Genomic DNA, 26,456 nt, shown 5'->3' on the forward strand with positions numbered 1-26,456 from the left:
GAAGCATGCCCTTTGTAACAACAGAAGTCACCCCAACCATTGTTAGCTGCAACCGTCTTCTCAAGTAGACCACACTGAAGCCTGCTGGCCATTAGTGTCTACTACGACTCAGAGATTGCTATAACGGTACATGTTACAGCCCCCCTCCCCCTCCCCCCACAGATCAAACATGTTTTTTGATTGTTTCTGATAGGACTGGAAGTCGGTGATTCATTCCTTTCCCACCACTGACAGCCGGGTAGAGAACTGACTGATTTGGTCTGTCTGCTCATCCGTCTGGCTTATAAACTGGTCTTAAAAAGCCAACAGCCTGACTGTCATAGATTGGACATTGAAAGGGAAATGGAAAAAATAGCTGGCAATAAAAGCAAGCAACTGTTTTTTTCTGCTTCTTTCTTTTTTCCTATTTGTCCTTTCATCCAGCCTGTCATCTCCAAAACAGGGATGGCAAAGTCACTTCTGTTGCCTGGTGAGTGAGTCACTTCCTGTACAAGATAACAACCAGCATCCGTCTGACATTGGTCTACTGAGACTCTACCACCCATGAGGAAATATAAACATTAGTTTGGTTTTCCCGTAGATTGTATGCTGATTGTGGGAGAAAAGGAAAAACCCACAGGCTCATTAACAGTAATGAAAGGCCTAATTCTGACATGGTTCAAACTAAGTCAAAGTTTTGCCAAGCTGTAGGAAATTGGAAATAAATTGCTGCAGTTCTATTTCATCTGGGTCTCGTTATATTCCTTGACTTGAACATTGCATACTCCCTCATGTTATTATACTAACATATTTGACATTTGTATTGGTATATAGCTAACTGTACAGAGACAAATCCTTTGTGGTCAGACACACTGTGGCTATGAATTTAATGTTTATTTGGTTACAGGATTCTCACGCAGTAGGACATTGTTTCACCTCATACTGAACAAGCAAACATATCAACTTCAAACACGCACAAGGGGGCATTGCTGCACAGTAGCCTGTGACGGGGCAAATAACAGACTGGTCTTTCATCTAATATCAACAGATTCTATAAAGCAACTTCAATTTCCTGAGTCTTCAAAAAAAAAAAAAAGACTTGACTCCTGCTGCCTTTCCTTCCTGTCTTTGTTGTCTCCGTTTCTTCAATCTTGTGACCAGAATTTGAAAAGTGAGATATGAGTCTGATATTACAGCACTTAGTCTAGAAGAAACACATCTCTGACAGATACACAGCGTAGGAGGTGGACAGCTTTAAGTGACTGATTACACAAGTCCAGGAGGTGAAGGAGACTTCCAGCTGTAAAAGTGAAGAGGATATATTTATTTAAACAAGACCGCTACGTTTACACATGCAATGAGCCTCACGCTAGCTCCACTCAACGCTTGACGCCTGTGGGCATGATGTTGCAGATACACTTAGTGGGTGTGGCGCACTTGAGATTGACAGAAATCTGACAGAAAAAAGACTTCCGTATAGTGAAAAACTAAATTTTAAACTAGCACTTAGTTTAAATTGATAAAGATTGAGCAACTACATGGTCTATTGTGTATAGATTCTGTCCATTCCTCAAGTAAATAAAAAAGTTAAACAGATTTCAACTCTGGCAGCAGGCGGGCATGTGCGTGCGTGAGATGAGCACAAACCAGACCGTTTGGTTCCACTGGATCGCGCCTGCTTGTCACTATGCCTGTGTGATTGCCCATGCCTCCCTACCTGCCCACTAGCCTCTCATATGAATTACTAGGCATGTCAATTGCTCCCTGTGTGAAAAGACCTTTCGAGCCCCGCTGCTAGTGGGGCTCTATCTTGTGAAGGCTCTTTGTATATCACTGAGAGTTCAGCAGTGGGTTCTTTCGAGGGTCATTGCACTCTTTTTTCTCTCCTCCTCACCGAGGGTCATTGCACTCTTTTTTTCTCTCCTCCTCACCCAGTACAGTCTCCTGACTGATATGCCAACCTGAACTTGCTGCCCTCACATCTCAGTGTGTGCCTAATGAGTCAGGGAGCCGGACAACGGGTGACGGATGACCAGCTGGAAAGTAGCGCTGCCGTGATAGAAAACTATTCTCACAAGATCACGTACATGGCAGTCGTACACACACACACACACACACACACACACACACACACACACACACACACACACACACACACACACACACACACACACACACACACACACACACACACACACACACACACACACCTCTACTGTACACACTAGTACAACCCATAGTGTTAATTTAAGCCTTGTGGGTAAATGTTCTTAGTTAAGTAAACACATACACACGTTGGTATTACTGTAGTTGTTCAGATATAAAAACGTAACCCTTAAGCCTGAGTTGTATAGTTGCGCACCGGTGTCATGCACTGAAAATAGCCAATCTATAAGCTCACACATCACACTCACAGCATGATGTGTTGTGAGTTTGTAAATTGGCTATTTCCAGTGTATGACACTGCAACTAAGTATAAATTAGGTACAACTCTAATCCTAAACCCTAAACATGACCTGGAAATACCTAATCCTAACCTCAACCGGAATATTTCCCTAATTGTAAGCCTAACACCAGGAAAATTGTCCTCACAATGTCTATTTCAAATTCTACTCTAGTTGTGGTGACATTTAGTCCTCACAAGTATAGTAATAAAAGTACACACACACACACACACACACACACACACACACACACACACACACACACACACACACACACACACACACACACACACACACACACACACACACACACACACACACACACACACACACACACACACACACACACACACACGTCCGTTGAGCAAAGTAAACACACACACAAGACACACAGCTTCTCACTGTGTTGTCAAATGAGTAGGCCTATCCATGCATCATTATCCCGCGACTGTGGCGCCTCATAATGTTTGGCAGCAAAAGGAGGTCAAAAACCATCCTGGACTCAAACAGTGCTACCCTGTAATCAGCTAACTGCTGATAATGTGACCGTCCAGTTTGTTATTGGCCTTGCTCTACGTTCACATGAATGCACTGGGATCATGGGCCAGCAACACTACTGTATGCATCAAAGAGGGATTACTAAGAACTTGAAATGCTGGTATTTTGGCACAACATCTGTTGAGACGTTTGTGAGAGAATAACCTCTGAAACAGATTAGCATGTGTATTGCATTAAAAAAAAAAGTATTTCAAAAGATACAATATTAAGTCTAAAATAGGCAAGGGGGCAATTGTGTGACCTGGCTGTACACAGAACCAGATCAATTCAGAAGACGGTCATTTTGGTTTTGAGGTTAACACAAGCCTGCAGAAGCCAAGAAAACCATAAGCTAGGCCACAGCGTCTTTGTCATGCAACCCTGAAGGAACTGGGCCATGATTCTGTGAGGGAGCAATGGGCCAGAGAGGAGAGAGGAGTTAGACTCGCATTTCCCCACACTGGCACAAATCACTGAGCAAACACATTGAACTGGGCCAAAAATACAGCTGTTTCATACTTCTAATACAGCTAAAAACAAAAAAAAATCTCAGTGAGTGTGTTTGCTACTCATTCATTCTTTCTGCGCAGTAACACTACTCAAGTCAACTGAACTTTTATTTATGAAGGTTGTTTAACCATGGTCTACCAAAGTGCTGTACATGTCAGTAAAAGGGAGAATACATTCACAAACAAGAAAAGACAAACAAACAAAATATTAGGCAAATGAAATACAACTAGAGAAAGTGCTCCTCGGAGCACAGGTCTCCACCAGGTCAGGTACGATATTGTGGCCTCCTGGTGGCGCTATAATAGGCCAATGTGAAAAGGGTGCCATTTATTCTTCAATCGGACACTGCATTCATGATTTCAGGCATTTTGTTCCAAAAATGTGTTTTGCTAAATTAGACCTGCTGGTGGCGCTATAACAGGCCAATGTGAAAAAGGGTGGCATTTCTTCCTTGGCCTAGTGGGAATATGTGTGTGAAATTTCACGGAAATCGCAAGCTGCGTTCATGATTTGAGGCATTTTGTTCAAAACGGACCAATCCTACATATTTTGGAAGCAAACCTTAGCCAATGAGGACGGAATATGGGAAATCGGACAGATCCGTGTTGATCACATGACTATAGAGATACTGTGTACCGATTTGCATGACGTTTGGATAAAATCTGTAGGAGTAATGTAAAAAAATGGGTTTTGCACAAATCGGCCTCCAGGTGGCGCTATAACAGGCCCATGTGAAGAATTTGAGGCAGAGGTTCTGAATTGGCATCCAGGGAGTGTGTGTGCACAGTTTCGCAGCGACCGGGCCAACGGTGTCAGAGATTAGCTGCTAACACACAGACAGGACACACACACGGACACACGGACACACACACGGACGGACGGAGGGTAAAACATACTCTCTCGCCATGCCTTCGGCCTGGCGGAGACAAAAAAGAAGGGTTTACAACAGCAGTACACATCAATGGCCAGGGTTGCATGCTCAACTAGAATCGAAGGCCAGGGAGAAAACATGAGTGTTGAATAAAGATTTTAAAACCTCCAGGGACTGGGCAGGACGAATGTGGATGGGCGAGCCTAGGGGCAGCCGCCGCAAAGGCTTGGTCATCTCAGTTTTTTCTTTTTTTGCTTCCAGAAGCAGCTGGTCAGCCGACGTCAGAGCAATGGCTGGGGTGTGACAGTGAAGGAGTTTAAGCTACTGTACTATGTACTGAGGAGGCAGCCCGTTTAGGACTTTAACAACAAACAACAATAACTATGCCTCTGTAACCACCTGGATTCAAACGCAGGTCTCCCGCATCATGGGAAACCAAACATCTACCGCTCAAAGGGGAATCCCCCCATGTCCAGCGGAGACATTCATCTTATGCTCTTCAAGCAGCGCTGCACTGCCACACCTCCACCTTTAGCCACGGCGCAGGAGGTTTAACCTTCCATGCCACTGTGTCCTGGACAGGAAACAGGGGTGCAGCACACTGTGACAGAGGGAAATGAGGGCTAAGCATAAAGTCTACAGGTCGGAAACGGGGCTAGAGCAGGGACCTCCTCTGCTCGCTCTAGTGACTGATTCCTTTGTCAACACTGACGGGGAACGGGGAAATGACGGCAGCAAGACAAGCAGGGTTCTGCGTGCAGTAACTCCCTCAGCAACACTCCCAGACAGGCCAGGGAATTCCCTCTGTAATGACTGTAATGTGTGCATGTGCACGCGCACACCAGGGTACAGTACACACACACACACACACACACACACACACACACACACACACACACACACACACACACACACACACACACACACACACACACACACACACACACACACACACACACACACACACACACACACACACACACACTGTACATACGTGCTGTGTGTGTGCTGTACTCTGTGTACACGTGAGTCAGTGAGTGTGGTTCAGTGAATGTGCCAAGACTACCTACAGGCAATGTATTGTGCTGAATAAGGACTAAGGAAAGGAGGCCTCTCCTTTCCTTAGTCCTTATTCAGCACAATGACAGTGTTTTAACCACTTCAGCCCTACTTTAAAAAATTGCTAAAACAGCAGATCTACAAGCTCACAATGCATCACACCGCGAGCTTGTAGATCTGCTATTTTTTAACTTTTTCTAAATCTTTTGCCTAGATAATGATATGGCCAACACAGGTTGAAAGTGATGAGAGAAGTGAGCAACAGTTCAGTCAAACTGTATTGAAATGATGGAACTTTTTTTATTGCAGAAAATATTAAGTGAACAGAATGTACATTGCAGTGTTTATTTTGCAGGTTTCTTTGCAAGCATTAAGTTCAAGTTTGAAGCAGACTTCCTTTCACTTATTGTACACCTATGGTGTGGAATGCGCCTATGGAATGCACACATGATTGTGTGCTTCCTGCATATTTATGAGTGTTTCCTTTTTAGATAACATGCTTGACTTTTATTATTGTTTTTACTCTGTGTGTGTGCGCGCTTGAGTTTCTGCGCGTATGCACGTGCATGCGTGCCCTAAAACTGAATAAACAGAAAATGTCTTTAGTTTTAGTCTTTGTCAATTTAGTCAGATTTGTCAACACAACAATCACAAGAGATATTGTTGAGCATCTGGTTATTGAGACTGGGACGTCTGCAGTACATGGCTGTGAGTCGATCGACTTCGCCAAGTGATGTTTTGTATTACACAATATCTATTCTGAACTGTGTGTGTGTGTGTGTGTGTGTGTGTATGTGTATCTAATAGAATAGAGGACTAATGGACTAACGTCAGGACTTAATGGACTATGATGCAACAGCAAATAGAGTTAATCCATGCAACACTCTTGCCAATTATATACGGTACCCATAATCACTAAAACAGGAAGCAAGTTATTGAACTGTATGATATCATACGTTACATGTAACTGTAATGAACTGCAACACTGTTGCGTTTAATGGTTTAAATTTGTATTCAAAGATCTACTGTAGGTTGATCTGTAATTCTGACAAAGTAAATGCAATGGTTACATATTGTGAATTATGACATTCCTATACACGTGTGACAATAACGTTGATTCTGATTCTAGACTCTTTTTGTCATCAACATTCACTTGGGAGATCCACCTTCAGTGGAGAATCCCATATGTCAAGATCCCACATATTATCGAATGGAGGTAAATGTAGAAATGTGTACACAGGAAAATCCTGCGTTAATTTAAATCTGAGAGTGTACAACCAGGTCCATGTACACTCTCAGAGATACATGAACACTCAAGATTTTACTGTGTACATTTACAGCATCTCCCCTCTACACTTTGTTGCATCTGTCATATACTAGTGCAGGATTACAACAGGATGTAATGGCATTCTATCGGGATAGTACACAATATCCCACAGTACAGTAGGTGTCAGTGGCTATCTATCATAAGGCAGAGCAGTGCAAGGCATCACAGATTTTATATGGCCCCAGTGATGACTGAAATTGATCCTAAGCTGAGATACAGAGACTGGAAGGGATGGGACGAGAGAGAGAGAGAGTGAAAGAGAGAGAGAGAGTGAAAGAGGAAGAGAGAATCAATGACTGATATATGATCTTCTTATGCTACCGTTGCCACTGTTCCGTTCTATTTTGATGTTCCTGAGATTGGATTAATCACACATCAATCAAGCTCCTTCCTGGCAAACACATCCTCTGGCTGCACTCACCTGAAATATTAGGTCATGTTACTTTACGCAAAGAAGCTTGATTATGGGACCGTTGTGATGCACTATACACTGACCAAATCATGTATGGATAATAGCCACTGTCACGGTAAATTGCTTGTTGAATACACACGCAATCCATGCCAGCACTTAAGGAGAGTGCCACAGTGCCTTCCCAGCGCCCTGACGCTGCAGTTTGTGATGGACAGGCATCACAGACGAGCTATCGCCTGCTTCCAATAAGTCATCACGGTCCTTGTTCAAATGTTGCACAGCAGTGAGATGCAATAAAAGTGTTGCTATTAGTGTGTCTGTGTGAACACTCACACACACTGTCTCAGAGAGCCGTGATGTTTTTGAGAGTGAGACTTAGGTCTGACATCACGTCACGGCAGGGCACTTACGAGAAACATTTGTCCCACATTGTACGATAGCGTTAAGAGTGAAGTACTGTACAATCTCATTTATAGCGCAATCTCATTTATGGCTCTGTGCATGCTATGTGAGATGAGTGTCGACTTGGGGCAGCAATCTGTGTGTGTGTGTGTGTGTGTGTGTGTGTGTGTGTGTGTGTGTGTGTGTGTGTGTGTGTGTGTGTGTGTGTGTGTGTGTGTGTGTGTGTGTGTGTGTGTGTGTGTGTGTGTGTGTGTGTGTGTGTGCGTGCGATGAGGTGAGGTGAGGGATCCTGTGCGGGATCATTTATCCACAGTAAATCTTGGAGACCACCTCTAACTTCTTTCAACTGCAGCCTGAAGACCTTCCCTCTCATAATAAATCAGCTTGTCCCTCAGGGTCAGTGCATGTGAGAGTAAGTAGGTAGCCTTGGGAACCAAGCCATTTAGCCCATAGTTCAGGAGCCTATCTCCTGTTTCGGAAGCGTGAGGCAGCATGATGTGTGTACAAGTAGCAGGGAACCATTGGTTACCATTTGGTATGACTCGACCGGGGATTGAACCGCCGCCCTGACCTCCCAATCTTATGCCGGACACTCTAACTACAAGTCCACTGAGCTGGTATGGTCAGTGTGAACTGCACCCATCATCATCATCAGGTCACACTTGCATTTCTCCGTTTGTTTGCCTTCTTGCACAACTCTCAGTACCGTGCAATATTGTGTGATTTATACTCTGTAGGTCAAAAATAGACAAATCTACTAAATCTGCTTAAGTCTGTATGGCTTATGTCTGTATGTTTGCCACCAGGGCTGCATAACCACAGGAATGCTAGTGAAGCTATTGGTACACTGACACTTACGACAAAGTGATGACATTTTAACTAGCGTCATCCTCATCTCCTCATCATTCTAAAAACAAGACGGGGTCTAATAACGGCATAGTTTCCCCGTGGATTATGTCATATTAATAAACTGTACGTCAATCTTGCCCCAATATGGAGGAGTGATGACGGAACGCTGGATCTGAGATTATGAATTCACAAAATGTGAAAGATATTCGCACACAAATTATTCACAATATTTGAAACATTTTCAGGGATTACTGCCTTGGACTACTTGGCAGCGTGCACAAAACATTTGGAGCTGATCGGTCCAGTTATTCGTGAGATTAGCCACAGCCAGTCACACACACACAGTCACACACACACAGACCCTCTAAGCTATGTACCCTCTTCTAGACAGCTCGGCCGCAACAGGACAACACCGTCAAAGAAAGTCATGCAGGGGAGTCTACAAGGGAAATCAAATTCTCCACATTCTCGAGATTAGTGAGCCGGCTTGTCATTCATTGTAACGTGACAACAGAAAATGCTGCGCTGTGCTCAGCACGAGCCAGAAACTGGTTTTAGAGAGATAAACCTGATAAGGCGCTTCGACGATCAGAAATTCCACTCCGTCCATGCATTAAGTACGGTAGGAGGACTTCTAAGTTTAGTTAAGCCAAGATGCTGGTTCACATTTGCCTGGTGGGTTTGCATGGGAAATCTGAGGTCTGTCAGAGCACCACTGACACCAATGCCTACATGCATTCTACCAGCTGTGTTTTCCTGTGTGCACTGGCTGGGCTATGACAGCCGCACTGACACACTTTCTTATGTAAACAGTGCAAAGGTACAGTAGCGCACAGCCAAACACATACAGTACGAGCCCGTATGTACAGAGGAGCCCGTTCCACTCTACTCTGCCCTGTCCGATTCTGCTTCCTTCCTGCATCTATTTCTCTTCCTCCCTCTCCGACGATGACTCAAGATCTATATGTACAAATATCACACAATAGCGTTCGGTTTAAAGGGTCTGAGTCGGGGGCCGTTCAGGCAAAACATCCACTGCTGTTCAAACAATGCCACGGCCGGACACCCCTCCCAGGCAGCCTCCCTGGAGCGGAGTACAATAAAAAACAAAATGTTTTTGTTTGTCTACTCGACCCTGATCACACTCCGTTTTCCTGCATCTACACACATCTATTTCTATCTCTGACTGGTTCTTCTATGCTAGGATCACTGGAGAAAGTCATCAGGCACCTGCTATAGCTATTATTCTAACAATATTATACAATAATCAACATGTCAAATACCTTTAAGAGACATAATCTCATTTTGGATTGACCTGGAGCCATCCATTGCGAATCTTTGACCTCCTTGAGGTGTTGATGGTGATGATGATGATGATGATGGTGGTAAAGACGGGAGAGATGAAGTGATGATGTGTGAGGTTGATACAAGCTTTGGTATTATGTCTTTCTCCTCTCAGGCTGCGATGGTGCGGCTACTAAATCTCTCACTACAGGCTGAGAAATGTGTAAGCTTGATCTGGCTTCTCTCGTGCACCTTCCTCCTCTCTTACTCCAGGTCTCCTGGCCGGGTGGCTGCTCTGTTTTGGCTCCTCTAATACAGCATGCGCACAAACACACCCATTCTGTGTGTTTGTGTGTGTGTGCGTGTGTGTGTGTATGTATATGTATGTGCGTGTGTGTGTGTGTGTGTGTGTGTGTGTGTGTGTGTGTGTGTGTGTGTGTGTGTGTGTGTGTGTGTGTGTGTGTGTGTGTGTGTGTACAGGAATCTGAACAGTGGGGAAGCTCCTCCCTCATCCCCTCCCCTTCTCCCTCCTGCTCCTGTTTCACCTAAAAGCCGGGCTTTTCATTGTGAGGCAATGCCTCAGTGAGAGACACATTTATCCATCACTTGGCCAATCGGTGACTCAAAAAGCCAGACGGCTTAATTGCATTTCAGCCAATCAGGATTTAACCCCTCTGGACATCCTGTCTCCTAATAATAATTTAATGTGAGGATGTAAGTACTGTACAAAGTGACCACAGAGAGGGAGAGAGCTGGAGATAATAACAAGGGACAGAGAAAAGAGAAAGCGAGAAGAGAGGGAGGATGTGACATTAAGAAGCAGGGAAATCAAATCGTCGAGGCCCTCCCTTTTCCCCCGCCGCTGTTTCCATACGACACTGTTCCCCCTTCTTGCACAGACTGACCACAAACATCCGAGACAGATAAAAGTCAAGAATGAAAACTAAAACTAACTTAACCACATGAACCCTCCGGAACCCTATTCCGGTCGCGAACATTCAGCAGAAGGTCACAGCACGTTGCAACACAACATGAGCTTGTAGATCGTCTATTTCTGGCCAAGAGATGGGGAAAAAAGGAGGTATAGACCCCCGTACACAATATATCAGAGTGGTTAGAGTGTACAATGGGACAGTGTTGTTGATTATTGATTGTTTTCAAATTTAACACGGTGCCAGTTGGTTCCCAGCCCAGGAACCATCACCATAAATAAAGTCATATTATATCTGCAGCCAACATCGTTTTATTCCAAAATAAACTCTACTGAAAAACAAACAGCTCAATGTCATAAAATGAATTGTCCGATGTGATGAAATAAAACTAATGTCCAAAGTCAACAGACCGAATCCCTTTTATAATAGACTTATCATAAACAATCTGAGATATCACATCAGCTTCCAGCTAAGGAGGACAAAATAAGCTGTAAGCATATTTCATAACAACCTCTGGACTGGTCATCTCTTATCAACTAAGGAAATCATTTGCAGCGTCAGCAGCAGAAGCGGTGGTCAAAAGCCAAGGATATGAATTAGACAGGGAGTATATGATGACAGCCACTGGCGTTGAGCAGGCCTACAGTATAGACACTAAACAGCCTTGATTCAGGCTATCATTTGATTCAACACTAGGAAGGCCCCTCACAAATACTAAAGGAAGGCTGGAGGAAATGAGTGACACATTTTTGGCAACAGGGAAAGTGGAAGTCTAGCCAAGGTTATTATAGTTAACTAAAACTGAAACAAAAATAAGGATCGGAAAGATGGAAGAATGGAAGGATAGATAGATAGCTAGATAGATTTACAGTTACATTCTCCTCTCAATAATTGAAAGCTGCACGACAAGCACAGTTTACACAAACACAAAAATAGAAATAATTATTTGTGACACATGAATAAGTTCCCTTTGTTGATTTATCCCAAGCTAAAGAATTAAGCTTAGAATTATCTAAGTATTCAGCAAATGCAAATACCTTGTGTTCAAAAAGCCTGCATCTCTTCATGTGTACGCTGCCCAAGCTAGCATGAAGCCAGCTCTTGGATGTAGCTGTGGTTGTCGTGCGTGTCTACTTCCTTCTGAATAATGTCTTTACACCCGATTTGCACAGCAGCAGAAGAAGCTAACAGCCAACATTGTACACTACACACATACAGATGGCCCCAGCTGTGAGCGTATGTGTTTGACTGTTTGAATTGGCTGACACCACTAGTCCTTTGGACTTGTGCCTCTCTCTCTCCCTTTCTCTCTTCCTGCCCTGGTGTGTCAAAGTGATGGGTTGAATTAAGGAGGTCTACACTGTACAAGAGAAAGCAGAAGGAATTTGAATCAGATATTAACAATGGCTGCACACTGTAAAATCCTGATTAATCCTGGTTAATTTAACCTCTACTTTTAGACTCGGAACCGCTTTGACAAATACACAGTAGGCAAAAATGTTCCAAAATGTCAAAAACATTTCAACATAAACTTGTAGATCTGCCATTTTCACTGTGCGACACTGTCGTACAACAAAGTATAAAATAGGGCTTAAGTGGTTAAAGTTAAATGTAATTGAAGCGCATACTCAATGTGAATTAGGTACTGTATGTTGGAACGCCAGGACATTTTTGCTCTCTGAGACACGCAGGTAAATATATACCACCAGGGAACATTATAAAATGTTGAACCTACATGACAACAGAGCAGGTAGTTTGTTCAGGATGATTTGTGGTTTTGGTTCTTGAACATGTCAGAGCATTGGGAATGTCTCTGGTACGTGATAATGAGCTGGAAAACAGAGGGCCTGGTCCAGACATCCCTCACGCCACCATGATGACTACACCCAGAGTCAATGGCTGGAAATCCTAGCCTACGTCTTTTATTTATAATATAAGGCTAGACAGATAAGAACAGAAAGGAGGAAATATTTATTTCATTTCAGTCTGCTCCTGTTTGACTGACTGATTTATTATGTGTTTCACTTGCAGGCATGATTCCTGTTTGTTGTTGGTTCAGAGCACTCTGATGTGCAACTCAGTTAATTTATTTTATGGTTATCCTAGTCTATTGAAACAACAATATTTACAATACAGCCATCCGGATATAGCCTATATTGACTGAGGAAGTAAACATTTTTCTTTCGATTGCGGATATTCTCCGTGTTTCAATTCCCACAATGCATTTTGCGGTACCAGCCTGGCACACCTACGGTCTGCTATTGAATGGCTTCCATTCCATCAATCTGACTCATGTTTTCTGAAAGGTGCTGTAAACACAGTGAACAATGACAATGCTACAGCCACAAAGCAGCTAAAGCTATAGGTTACAAGCGTAACCCCGGTTATTTGGGTATCATGAGCGAGATACCACAGTAAGGGCTGTGCTGTACAGTAGTTTACACATTCACACATTGTTCTCCAGGAATATCAGTCAGCGTACACAGTTCAGCACAATTAAGACTGGTTGTAAAAGTCTAATTTATGATCCGTCGCTCGATGGTGTCACACATCATAAATAGCCGACCTACAAGCTGACATGTTGTTTGTTATGTTTGATATTTATGTTCGATAATATCACACAATGTAACAATTTAATTCAAAATATATAAATTCTGACGTCCCTATTTTTGGCACATTTTCAAAATGTTTCACTAATGGTGGTTTTTGGTTGTTTTTTTTAGCCCATCTACAAGTTCACCCTAATTCACGAGGTGACGTGTTGTGTTGCTTTAGCTGTATTGCTTTGCTCATTTAACTTGTACAGCACTTTGGTCAACTATGGTTGATTTAAATGTGCCAAATAAATAAGTTTGATTTAATTTGGTATTTTCGCTATTTGTTATGCAACAAGTTTAAATTATATAGGGCTTAAAAGGTAGGGTAAGTGATATTTTTTGGTTAAAACTAGTTTTTTGTTAAAAGGTTAAAGCTCAATTAAAGTTAAATTGAAAGTAATCATTGCTATAGAGAGTTTGTTCAGTAACAGGAGTCTCCCCATCTATCCATCGCTTCAATAAACAGAAAATAAAATTTCCGGTGGGTTGCAAAATTTCAGCCAGAGTATAAATAATAATAATTTGAATCAAAAATAGAGTTTTTTCTGAAAACTTAGGTTAGAATTTAGAAGGTGTTTTTAGAATCAGCCTCAGGTCTAAATGGGTTATTGGTGGTTCTTTACAGATGCAATAACAACCTGTGAGTCAGTGATGTCTGAGATGAGGCCAGGATGAGGTTTAGTGAGAGATTTCAAGCAGATTTCACCATGGATCACTGTGTATTATGGTCTTTTGTTTTGTGATCTGTAAAGCCAGGGTAAGAAAGAACATTAAATGTAATCCAAAAACGTGTAGCAATATTTATCCACGTTATCAACACTGACACAGTCAACGCTTAAAAGTCAGCGAGGGTCCACTACATCGTCACATAATACCTGAATCAATGATGAATATTAATTTTCTTAATTTGTCATTGATGACTTTTGACATTCTATTTCATATACTGTATGCATACTGTCATCTATGATGATACATACTGTATACATGTCATAATGACAGTAGGACCCCAGTGGGAACAACGAGCAACTTGTTAATAAAGTTCAATTTAATCGATCAATCAGTAAATTATTTTCTGTTTGTCTTAATGCAAAGGTTTAACATTATATCGAATATATCACAGGTCTGTAGCTGTTGGTAAAGCTACTCATAGCATACAGTACTATACACATACTTTACTAATACATTCTACCAGCTTCACACATTAACGTCAAACTTGACTTCTAAACTGTCAGGGTGACAGTTTAGAAGTCCAAGGTTAAAGGAATGGAACTTTGAACCACTAGCAGTGTTTTGTAACTGATGTCGGTTCCAGGAGGAATGGGAGTTATGAGAGGCTTGGCTTTTGTCATGCCAGCCCAGCCTCGGGTGGAGCAATGTGCTGGTCTGCAGTTTATAAGTCCAGTGCAGACTTATAACGGGAGCCCGTCAATCTACACAAGAGTTTATTAGCGGCCAGGGAGGCTGCAAAGTGCTGAGGCTGAAGTGTCAACGCCTGCCGTCTAGAATCTTCTTTCAGTCTCTGCAATGCTCAGAGGATGTTTTTCACTGTCTATGTGATGGCTTTATTGCGACATTGCATGTTGCTCCTCTGACTAGATTCCTGTCGACCTAACAGCGAGACACACTCGTAAAGCTAAAGTTATAACATTCTCCCGTATTTGGTTTCGCAGAAAGAATTGTTTGCAAATTCACACTGCAGAAAAGACTATTTGACCAAGATCAACAGAGATTACAGAGTAACGACTATATTAAACACTGCAACAAAGGCTCTAGCCCCAATAAAATCCATGTCAGACTGTTTCTCTTGTCTCTCGGCCTTGTGTATGAAGCCCCTCTGTCCAGCTCGGACCGGTAGCCCCGCTGTGGACATCCAGACAAAACATTCCATTTGCCTGAGGTCACCCAGTCGCACAAATCTCCGTCTCAATGTAACAGCTTAGAGCACAGGACAGTAGTCAGCACACAGCCAGCTTCCCCACTGCACTGAGATAGATGCATGACTCTGTGTGTACGATCACATCATAGCTTGTCACTTCAATCTTGCGTAAAGATTATCGAAGGTAGGGGACCAGAAAAGTGATTCATGAACACACACACATACACACACACAATGAGGTAAATTGATCAGGGAACACTTATCTAACTTGCATAATTATCCAATTATTATTAATTAATAATTGGATATTAGAATTAGTAATTCTGACTTCATTTAATAGTTACATTCATCGTCTAATGATTCTATAAGTGATTACAAACCAAAAAGCACAAGAGCGTGTAACATGAACTGCAACTTCTCCGTTGGATTTAATATTACAATTCCTTCCAATCGCAAACCCTGGTGTTATGTTTGTATAATTCTGAAAGGACACGTACAAGCCGTTCTAGCAACACTTTCCTATGTTGACAGGGAAACAGCATACAGCTGTTTAAAAGCTCCGCTCGGGGGAGCTGAACTTCCTTTCCAGCCATATCCCTGCAACGGAATTCTGGGAATGGAAGTGCAGGGTTAACATTGCACAGTGACCGACCCCTACTGGTGGTCTCCTTCTTGTTCAACCCTAAGACGACCAGCGGCCCGGTTCCCTGGGGGACCCTTCTATTCAAAACAGTCAGTGTCCTGTCAAATCTTCTTTGGTTCACTCCCAATTCCGAGAACTATAGCCTCACCATCTCAATGAAATCAACAGGGTGAAAAATAGAGCGTGCTACTCTCCCACTCATGTCCTATTTGTGGACGGGTAGTAAATGAGGGCATAGTTTAATGTTAGTGTCGTTCTGCAGTGGGCCTCATCCTAGGTCCCAGGGAGCAGGCTCCAGGGGCGCAGAGATCCCACACACCCCTGGCTCTGACTCATGGGTCTTATAAGTCATCTTCAGGACTCTGGAGCTGGACCAAGACCATCCCGGAGATGCGGTCATTTGAGCTTTATTTAGACATGGAGCCCAGTTACTGAAGAAGATGAGACATGCTTGAGTTGTGGGATAATGTTAGCCCCGTGTGTGATTCAAGGTGAAATTAAATGCTTTGTAATATGATACTACTACTATATTATCACCTGCAATCCTTTAACATTGTGAGAGTTATGTAAATTGGTTTAAAGTGCTTGTCCATGTATTTCTGTTCCAAGCTGTTTGTTCAGAATTTGATTTCAATATTATGTATTTTCCCTACTTTCTATCTTCTGGATTTTCAATGGCGATGTCTGCTGTTATGAGGGCAATTATCCACTAGAGGCTGTACTTCCACTGTAAAACCTAAATCAGAGGATAAGACCAAGCAAACAAAAGGATGTTATTCACTTATTTTAGGAAGCTAAATGTACAACTCAACAACAGTAGTATAAGACAATCATCCCCCTTGGTTGGCCTCAATGCACTAAGCACTAATTAAGCACACACCTTTTCAGTTACTGCTAGCTTGGGCCGCATACAGTACACTCAACAATTTGACAGTAGTTCAATCAATACTGACACAGGAAAATGAATAAATTATGGATGCTAGCTAAGTAGTATGCAAATTCAAAACATTTCCCCTCTGTCGCGGGATATTACAGACTAAGCACGTATGCACTACTTTCAGAGGGAGAATCAGAGCCCTCCAGGGAGAGATGAACTGGACTGTATGCTTGCATACCACTGCAAATATTCCCCTCACCAAGGGATGTCATGTGGGGGGCAAGTAAAGTACTGTATAGTCCATATAGTGACGTTTGCGTGCGCGTGTGCATGTGCGTGTGTGTGTGTGTGTGTGTGTGTGTGTGTGTGTGTGTGTGTGTGTGTGTGTACATGAGTGCGTACTGTACGTGCGCTTGTTTCAGTATAAAGCGTTGTGTTGTCCAATACAGTATCATGTCATTGAATCAGCAGAAACAGCAGTTTTGTGGCCAAACATGAAAAACCTCTCAGACAAGTAGCAGGCAGGTCCACCATGAACACGAGACTTGTCCTCTCACCTTACAACATGTCCCTCGATCTAAACAACACTGCTGCATGTCAACCCCGTACAAGACGATCAATGCTAAGTGGGAACCCCCCCACCCCCCCCCCCCCCCAACCATCCATTTACACCTTCTTTATCTGCCCCTTTTCCTTTCCTCTCCTTTTTCCCCCCTATCCTTAAAGAATCAATCCACCTCTCTCTCTCTTTTCTTTTTCTGTCCCTGGTATGTGTGACGGAGAGTCCAGCTGGAGGCGCCAGTCTGGCTACGGTGCTACTGTGTTCTGTTAGGGCTGATGGGCTCCATCCCAGATGTCTGCCTGAGTTGTATTGATTCTTCCGCAGAGATCTCAGCATGGCCAGAATTAACACGTCTTCCTGCCTCACATGGTCTACTCTACTGGGTCCTCTGGGAAATCTGATCCGAGATCAGCCTCCATTTGGCCTCCATTCTAGACTCTTGGAGAGAGAATATCCCATGTTTAGCTTATTAGAAACTCCCATCAAATTGATGTACTATTGTTTTATTTCCAAGTACAGCACTCATGTAAACTGACAAACTACCAAATAATATAACATATACTCATATCATAATGATGTACCACTCTATGCATCAATGACACAATAGAGGGAAAACATAGTCCAACTTGCTTTCGGCATGTGACCTTTCAGAGCTCAATTCATTTTTCTTTTCTTTTTACAGAGACTAGAAACAAGAAACATATGACCTACATCCTTTCTTAGTGTAAACACAGGAGTACCTTTAAAACCTTACGAGGAAAACCGTGGCCGGATTTTCTGCAAAATAATTAAGGTCACTGGAGGCTTGAGAGCCACTTCCTATACTGCCACAACCCTTTGTTTCTCTGACACAACACGGTTCAACCATGCCAAAGTGCTGCCGCTACTACAGGAAGGCCTGAATTAGCTAGCTGTGATTTGAACAGCGATAACAAAACAAACAGCAGCAAGCTTTTTTTCTTTCCAGCGTGACCAAATGAAAGGGCACACCCCGCATGGCCCAAGAGGCCAGAGAGAGAACGCAAGAAAACCAGGGGCCGTGGGTTCATATACAGTATCTGATCATCTTGGGTGGAGTTTCGTTCTTATGTCTTATCAGAGGAACTAGAGGAATTTGTGAAGCAGTAGCACCTTGTGTAACTTGATTTGGGGAATGCATACAGTACTTATCACAGTGTATTAGACTATAAGTCAGGGTGATAAATCACTTTCAACCTATTTTCCCTACCTGGGGCAAATCAGGTGAAAGGGTAAAAATAATTTCAAATTGTTTTAAAAAATAGCCGATCTACAAGCTCACAACGCGTCGCAATTGCGACGCTATCATACAACGAAGTATAATGCTTTAACCACATATATTAACCATATATATTAACCATATAAACCTGATTTATACTACATCATATAGTGTCGTGTGGCGAACATAACATAAGTTAAGTGTCATTTTGACGTATTTAAGATATCTTCGCTGTCGGGTGAATGTATTTATGTATTCAAGTTCAAAACTAACTTTTTTCCATTGTTTAAGTATTTGTAAATACTTAACCACTTTCACTTTCTATATCCCTCCCCCAAAAAAGGAGAAAAAATAGCAGATCTACAAGCTCACAACGCATCATGACACATTTGAGCTTGTAGATCGGTTATTTTTGCTCCTTTTTTAAAATTCAGATTGTCAAGTTATTATTTTCGCTACTTTTGCGTTTCACCGTTGAAATATGGATCCAAGGTTTTCACCAACAGCGACGAAATGTTTTGAGAGGCATCAGACTTCAATGCTGGTTTTGGAAGTTCTGTCAAAGCAAAGGGGAAATCTAGATGATCTCTGGTGCCATCTATCACTTTTCTAAGCTCTGTAGTGTCAGAGTAGAACATACCCAGTACCCTGCTAACACAGTAGAATGTAAAAAGTGATGCCTCGTGGCAAGTTTATAGCATCCAAGGGTATGTAGCGTGTGTATGTTCCCATGTGTGTAACTGTGTTATTAACAGAGAGAGAGGAGGAGAGAGAGAGAGAGGTGTCAGTGTGCATGTGGTTTCATGCATGTGTGTGTATGTTAATGCATGGCGTGTGGGGAACATTCTCCCCATTGTCAGCTGTGACGGGTGACCTGTCGTGACATTCCGGCCCCCTGTGGTGACTCTGTCGCACCGGCTCGAGTTGCTCTGCGTGCCGCAGGCCAACAGTATTACTGTAAGCTCTCAATGTTGGCCAATGACACAGACGCCGACTACAAATGGACGAACATCATTATTACCTGACGAGTCATAGTCTCATAAGCATACACATGATCTCCTATCAAAGATTATTCACCAGTGTTACTCACTCAACCCAATAGTCTATATTTAAAAAGCCTTTTTTGACATGTGGGTCATCTTGTGTCACTCTTAAAGCTGCACTATATAACTTTTTTTGAATGAATACATTTTAATATGTTAATAAAATATAACTTATACAATTGGGGTGGTTGTATTTTGTCTCCCTGCTCTCCTATTGAGATATTTAGATCGTGTCAAAGGTCATGTCTCACCTAGACACAGGATCTGACAAATGTTTTGACCTGTGAGTCAACTGGTCAAGATTCAATTTATCTCCTGAGCAAGCATGCAGGCTCTAATAGCTCAATGGTAAAAATGTCAACACTTGCGCAGGAAACCGGGTTCAAATCCGGGGTAGAATAGGAAAGTTACATAGTGCAGCTTTAATTCAATAGGATTGAATTCCTGAAAACTTCCTCAAACTTCACCAAAATGCTATTCTGATGGTGTTCTCACTTAAATTATTATTACTTTCATAATATAGCTTAATTGAGCCATAAACCAATTCCCCCTGGTCCTATACATAAATGGTACATGGTGCATTTATATAGCAGCTTTATCCAAAGTGCTTTACAACGTGCATTGCATTCACACATTGACACATTCACACACCGACGACAGGGGAAACCATGCAAGGCATCAACCTCCTCATCAGGAGCAGTTCGGGGTTCAGAGTCTTGCTCAAGGACATTTCGACACTAACCCAGGGGGAGCCGGGGATCAAACTGGGAACCCTAAGTGACAACACCAACATCAGAATACGAATAGCATGTGATTGTGAATAGCAACAAGTGTGGTACTAATAATGTGATTGTGAGGTATTTAAGGTTTTGGAAGGCATCAGACTCCATCAATAACAATCATGAATAGTCAATTATCTCAAGAACAAAAAAGGATATTAAAAAACGGAGTGAGAAAGTCTGGTATGGTCCTTTAAATCCCAGACACAGACAGAACAGAAACGCTTCCAATCACTCACTCACTCACTCTTCTCTCCAGAAGAATTTGGATAGTGCTCAACGGGGATTAAATTATACAGGCTATCAAACAAGTCCTGTCTTCCTTCAACAGAGTGCTCCTTCAGAGTGGACACAGACCATTCATTTTGAACTAATTGCAGCAACAGAGGCCCAGACAGCACTTCGTCACTTACAGTAACAGTATGGTAAACAGCACGTTGTCACCATTCAGTTTTCTTTCTTTTTCTGTGTGAATGGTGTCACATTGCATCCAAGTTGCCAAAATGAAAGATGCGTGTTAAGCGTGTATGTTGAAAACAGCGTAAAATTAGGTCCATCTATATGAATGATATTTCGTCAGTGGTTCTCAAACTTTTTCATGTCAAGGACCCCCAAAATGATATGTATTTGGCTGCGGACCCCCATCTCAAAAATATTGTGTGCAAGGGATTAAAAAAAAATAGCCAAAGTATAAAATATGGTTAAAGTGGTTAAAATTATTGTGACGCTATAATAAGTAATTTTGCTGGGGACCCGTACCCCCCCCCCAAGGACCCCTGGGGGTCCCCGGACTCCACTTTGAGAACCCATGGCCAACGTTTATCAGCAGCAATACTAAACTCCAAAACAACAAGAACACTGGCGGAAAAAAACTGATGGAAACACACACACACCTAACATAGTATGGTTCTAATGGCCCACCAAGTGAGGGAGGACGGTTGGGAAATGAGGGGGAGGGAATGTTCTCCCTGCTTCAGAGGTGATGACTCTAATAGACCGCTTTAATAGACCATTCCTTCCATGTTGCAGTGTGTGTGTGTGTGTGCGTGCGTGCGTGCGTGCGTGCGTGCGTGCGTGCGTGCGTGCGTGCGTGCGTGCGTGCGTGCGTGCGTGCGTGCGTGCGTGCGTGCGTGCGTGCGTGCGTGCATGTGTATGTGTGTGTGTGTGTGCAGGTATGTTTGTGTCTGTGTGAAAACCGTGCATGTGCTATGTAAATGCGTGTGTGCACACATGCAGTATGCATGCCATGTATGTCAAGGCTTGACAGCACGCATGGGTACAATCTTGTATGTCAGTGCGTGAAATCCAGGGTTCAAACATATGTGGGAGCCAGTGGCTCCATCATATCTGTGTGGGACTAATACATTACCACCATGGAGATTCGCCAGCCGCCAACACTGGACTCTTTTTAAGTCCACACTGAAGAGACACTTGTTCACACAGACTTTTGGCAGCTAGTTTGTTTATTTACTTGTTGATGTAAAGCGTCTCATGAAAGGCGCTATCTAAGTTACCGTAGTTATTATTATCAATATTATTATTTTAAAATCAAATTAATTCAATGTAATGATGAGCTTTATAATCTAAGTTAAAGAAATAAATAGAAACAGAAACAATAGTGCTGTTTGTTGTAATGTGTGTAGTCCTGGCTCTGAGACTGGGTTGGCATATTTCAGGATATTGAAGCGTCTGCAATATCAAAGACAGTTTCAGGTTGTTGTTGTTGCAGTCTACTTGATACAATTGTTGTCAGAATTGGACTGCTGTGTGTGTGTGTGTGTGTGTGTGTGTGTGTGTGTGTGTGTGTGTGTGTGTGTGTGTGTGTGTGTGTGTGTGTGTGTGTGTGTGTGTGTGTGTGTGTGTGTGTGTGTGTGTGTGTGTGTGTGTGTGTGAAACTGCTGGACCATACTGTATAATAAGCAGTCTCTTTCTCTCTCTCTCTCTCTCTCCATCTCTCACATGCACCCACACACGAATATTTTTCTGGTCCCTGCTGAGGTTAATTGCTTTTCCACCTTCACCCATCTCATGGCTGCTCAGATGGCTAAGACAAGCTGTTAGGTGTTAAGTGCCTAGCTCAGGGACAGTTTGACACGTATACCGTTAAAGACCCCTACAAAGTTCAGATTATAACTGAAACCTTGGTGGAAGCGTGAACGTGTACTGTATATGTCTACACACATACAGTACATGCATGTACTGTATGTGTGTATGTATGTAAAAGCATACGTGTGTTATATGTAAGTGTAAGTGTACATGTGCATGCACATGTACACTCACAGGCTTTTTGGGCATGGCTGTGAGGTTGTGCTTTCCTCAGTACTGTTTCATTGGTCACTGGAGCCCTGTGGTCTCAGACAAACAGTCTAGTTAATAAAGCAGAGCAGAGGACAGAAAGCCATTGTGTCCAACACAACCCAGGTGCATTCATCACACTCTGTTTAAATGTGTTTTCCATACCTTTCTTTCTTTTCTTCTTATTTTTTTTTTAACACAAAGCCTACGCTTCAACCCTCGTAAAAATCAGGGTGGAACTCAAGCGCTATAAAGTACCGCTGCGCTGCTCCTGGTTTCTGTTAAAGGGCACCGTCTAATGGCGAAAGCACGTGTCCATTCTGAGCGCGCGCATACAGAGGAGGTGGCAGAGAGAGATCTGATGCGACGCATCCGTCATAAGCCGAGAGCCGTCAATCACTCGGCCAATCACACTCCCTCAATCACTCAGTCATTCACTCCGTCAATCACTCTGTCAATCACTCCTGTCGGCCTCATGCCGACCTTGACGAGACGTCACATCAGGTAAGATCCACAGTAGGCCTATTACAGCACAGCGTCCGGAGGGGACATGAGGTCATCATGTCCTGTGGCCGGCCTGAGGCGAGTGGCGCTGGACTGTGACAAAGCAGAACGTGTCCGTCTGTCTGACTCAGCAACTTCACGGATTCAGAGACAGAGGTATGACAGGGACAGGGGAACAATGAGTTCGACTTTACTTTTTGAGTTAGCATTTTACTGCAATATGGTATGGGCAGTCCAATTACTACACTGCAAACTCACTGTATATATGTCAATGTGTCAATGTCTACGTCTATACAGTCCTCAGTCTTAATTTATCCATTTTGTCACAATCGGGAAGAAACATTCTATTTCCAAAACCGGGAAAGTAAACAGTGTTCCAATGTTTCCAATGTAGTTATTATTTAGTCATAAGCTCTTGCTAATACTTTTCATTGGTTCAATATTTATAAAACCGTGTGTTAAGACACACTTAACCACTTTCACTTGGACATCTGCCATTTTTGCACGGTAGTCTTGTATGACGAATTGGGGCATGACGTGATAACATCTGTAAAAATCTCCATTTGTAGTTGAACTAACACTTTTACAGTATATATTTGGTCTTTCTATAATATAGAAAGACGAATTACATTGTATGTATCACTAGTATCTGTGCAATGTATCCACCTTCCAACACACTCATTGTCTCTGGCGTTTGTCTTCCACCTCTCGAACCCTCTGCTACTGTACACGCACAGAGGTGCACCGAGACACTCGCACACTAACACTCGTAAATCACAGGAGGTCGGACCATAAAAGAACAATGACTTCTGTTCTATGAAAGAGTCGAGCGTTCGGGGCCAGCAGATTGTGGGAGTTGGTGTCTCTGGAGGAGCGCCTCTCGCTCCCTACAAGGCCCTATAAAGGAATTTTGGCAAAAGCCTGCCCTTATCAACCCCTACCCCTGACACCGCGTGACCCTAGGACCCCAGCTTTGTGCGCTGTCAGTTTTGATCTCTCCCAGAAGGCCTTGTACGCCCACAGGATGCCGACATGACATAATCACATGAAAAAGCTAAAGAAATAAAATCTAGGTGAAAAAAGGGACAACATGCTGTCTTTTTGGCAGCACGGATCTGACTCAACTCACAACACAGCAGTATGTCTAAAAAGGAACAAAGCAAAGCACTTTTTGCCTCTCACACACTTGTCTTGCACAGATGGGCAAACACACAGACACACACATAAAGACACAATACAGTACACTGCAGCATTCTGGGTGTCAATTTAACCGTGGATTTTGCAGTGTACTGTATACTATAGACACTGGACAGCCTGAATGGAAGTGCTGCTTCATTTCTACTGCAGTATTTGACAGAAGCGTGGTAGGTTAACAGAGCAATTCCATTACTCAGATGTTCCCTTTTGCTTTTCACTGTGGGGGAACTACCAGCTTTGGCTGTAAAAAGGGCACCGTTTGGCAACCCTGTTGGCACAAAAATATACTGAAATGTCATACTGGACGAGCCAGCACACACACACAGAGGTTCTAACATGCCACAAATTCACAAATATTTCTACTAACGGTCAAAACGGTCCATTTTCCACCAAACGTTTCACCTGCCACTGACGTCAGTAAACAGCTGACCTCAGCACTTTGTCCTTTACTGGACTAGAAGCTACAGTAGATCCACATATGGACGGCTTACCACAGAGGTTGAGGGACAATTTATGAGAACACACACACACTCATGTAGAACATCACGACCAATCATGTTGTCAGCACAAAATGTCGTACCCTCAGACCTTTATCTCCAGCTCAGAGTGACATACTGTGACCACTTTACAGAAGGTACAGGCTGACCTCAGAACAGTGTTGTACAGTAACGCTTGGCAAGGTGCAAAGATAAAACATAAGCATCTGAACATCAACTCACTTAGGGAATCACTTTTTTTCGTGACATTACATGTACAGTATGACCTTATTTCCATACAATACAAACTATGGAAACATTTGTTAATGTGACAGCTAAATGTAGCGTGAGAAAGGGTGTGACGCAGAGATGGGAGGAGAAGGGAGGGGACGCCGGGGAAATCATGTGATTCACAATTCTTCAAGATCCTGACACTGATCCCGACGCTAAACGATCCCTGGCGCTATCGTTTCATCCCATCGGAACAGGAAACGCAAAGGTATTACAGCCATCAGCACCGCCACACTCTTTACTCACAAGCATGGCCAGTGAAGAAACCTGACCTGCCTATATACTCCAATGCCAACTTTAAACACACACGCACACGCACACGCACACACACACACACACCCCTTTGCAGTGCACAACAGTAGTTTTAAATAAACGCTTGCTAACCTCTCTGGTTTTTAAATAGTTCATTCATTCATAAAGCTGTGTGACTGCACATTTCACACATCCTTTACCTCACACAATGAAATGACCCATACTGCAAATAGGCTAAAAGTGTCTGCAGTCATTCATAAAGATGTGCATCAACACTGTCGGCCATGCAGCTACAGCACGGTACGGAGAAGAGGAAAATTATGCAATTAGTCAAACTGGTGTGACCGTATATCTTGAATACTTAATGCCCTGCTTTTTTTAAAAGAGCTGTGTAGCCCAATTTAGGCTTCTTAAAGGAGCAGTTCATCTCTCAACCTTGTCTTCATATAATTTGTCCTGCTCACTACAGTATATGATAAGATGGTATCATTTCTGTCAACTCGCTCTGTGTCTCAGAGGTGGGCTGTGGACAGTTCAGAAACCTGCCTACCATGCAGTGATATCAGTAGTACAGGTTTGGTCATTTCAAACTGATGCAAACTGATTACTGATGCTAGAACAATGGCTTCTAATCCAGTGTCTTTCCAGTAAAGACTGGCTTCCCCACTGATGATGCCATTGGTAGGCAGGTTTCTTACCTTTCCATAGCCCATCTCTGACTCTGAGACACAGAGTGAGTAGACAGAAATGGTGCCATGCATCTTATAATGAGCATTAGTGAGAAACAATGAGAAAATATGAGGATAAGCTTGAAAATGGGTTAAGTGTTCCTTTATGTTTTCTTACACAGACACTTAAAATATAGTTGGCAATAGTACTTGTTGGAAGTATTTATGTGTCAGATCTTAGCGTGAACAACTTTTTCTTATTATTAAACTGAAAGCAAGAAATAGAATAACGCCACTTAAATGTATTTTATCATCCAGTAATGAGTTGGTATTTAAATTATCACAAGCAGACAATCAAGTTAGCCAACTGTTTAATTGACTGCCCGAACAAGGCTGTGGCTATATTTAGGGGTTATTTAAAGCCCCGCGGGGCATAGGACAGGGCCTCACGGAGCTCACAGTGCAGGGGTAGAATGTGGATGCCTGCCGTAGACACCCACGTCCTGCACAAGGCAATCCCCCTCGCTGGTGGCCCAGTGACGCCCACATCACC

The 26,456-nt window shown here is 42.9% G+C and overlaps 1 protein-coding gene across 4 annotated transcripts in view; it reads right to left on the bottom strand.

Annotated features, from left to right (window-relative positions):
- Positions 1–26,456, bottom strand: part of plecb (plectin b) — a 135,254-nt gene that overhangs the window by 104,853 nt on the left and 3,945 nt on the right. For 2 of the 4 annotated variants that reach the window (XM_084053662.1, XM_084053661.1), the window contains exon 1: positions 9,674–9,854. The exons of the other annotated variants lie outside the window; for them this stretch is intronic. In XM_084053662.1, the coding sequence (XP_083909788.1) occupies positions 9,674–9,719 (46 nt within the window). In that variant the 5' untranslated portion in view covers positions 9,720–9,854. Of the gene's footprint in view, positions 1–9,673; positions 9,855–26,456 lie in introns of those variants that run through there. 4 annotated transcript variants of the gene reach the window in all.

This window comes from Gymnoscopelus microlampas, assembly GCF_963454915.1.
Source record: "Gymnoscopelus microlampas genome assembly, chromosome: 3".
In the NCBI taxonomy this organism is placed as follows: Eukaryota; Metazoa; Chordata; class Actinopteri; order Myctophiformes; family Myctophidae; genus Gymnoscopelus; species Gymnoscopelus microlampas.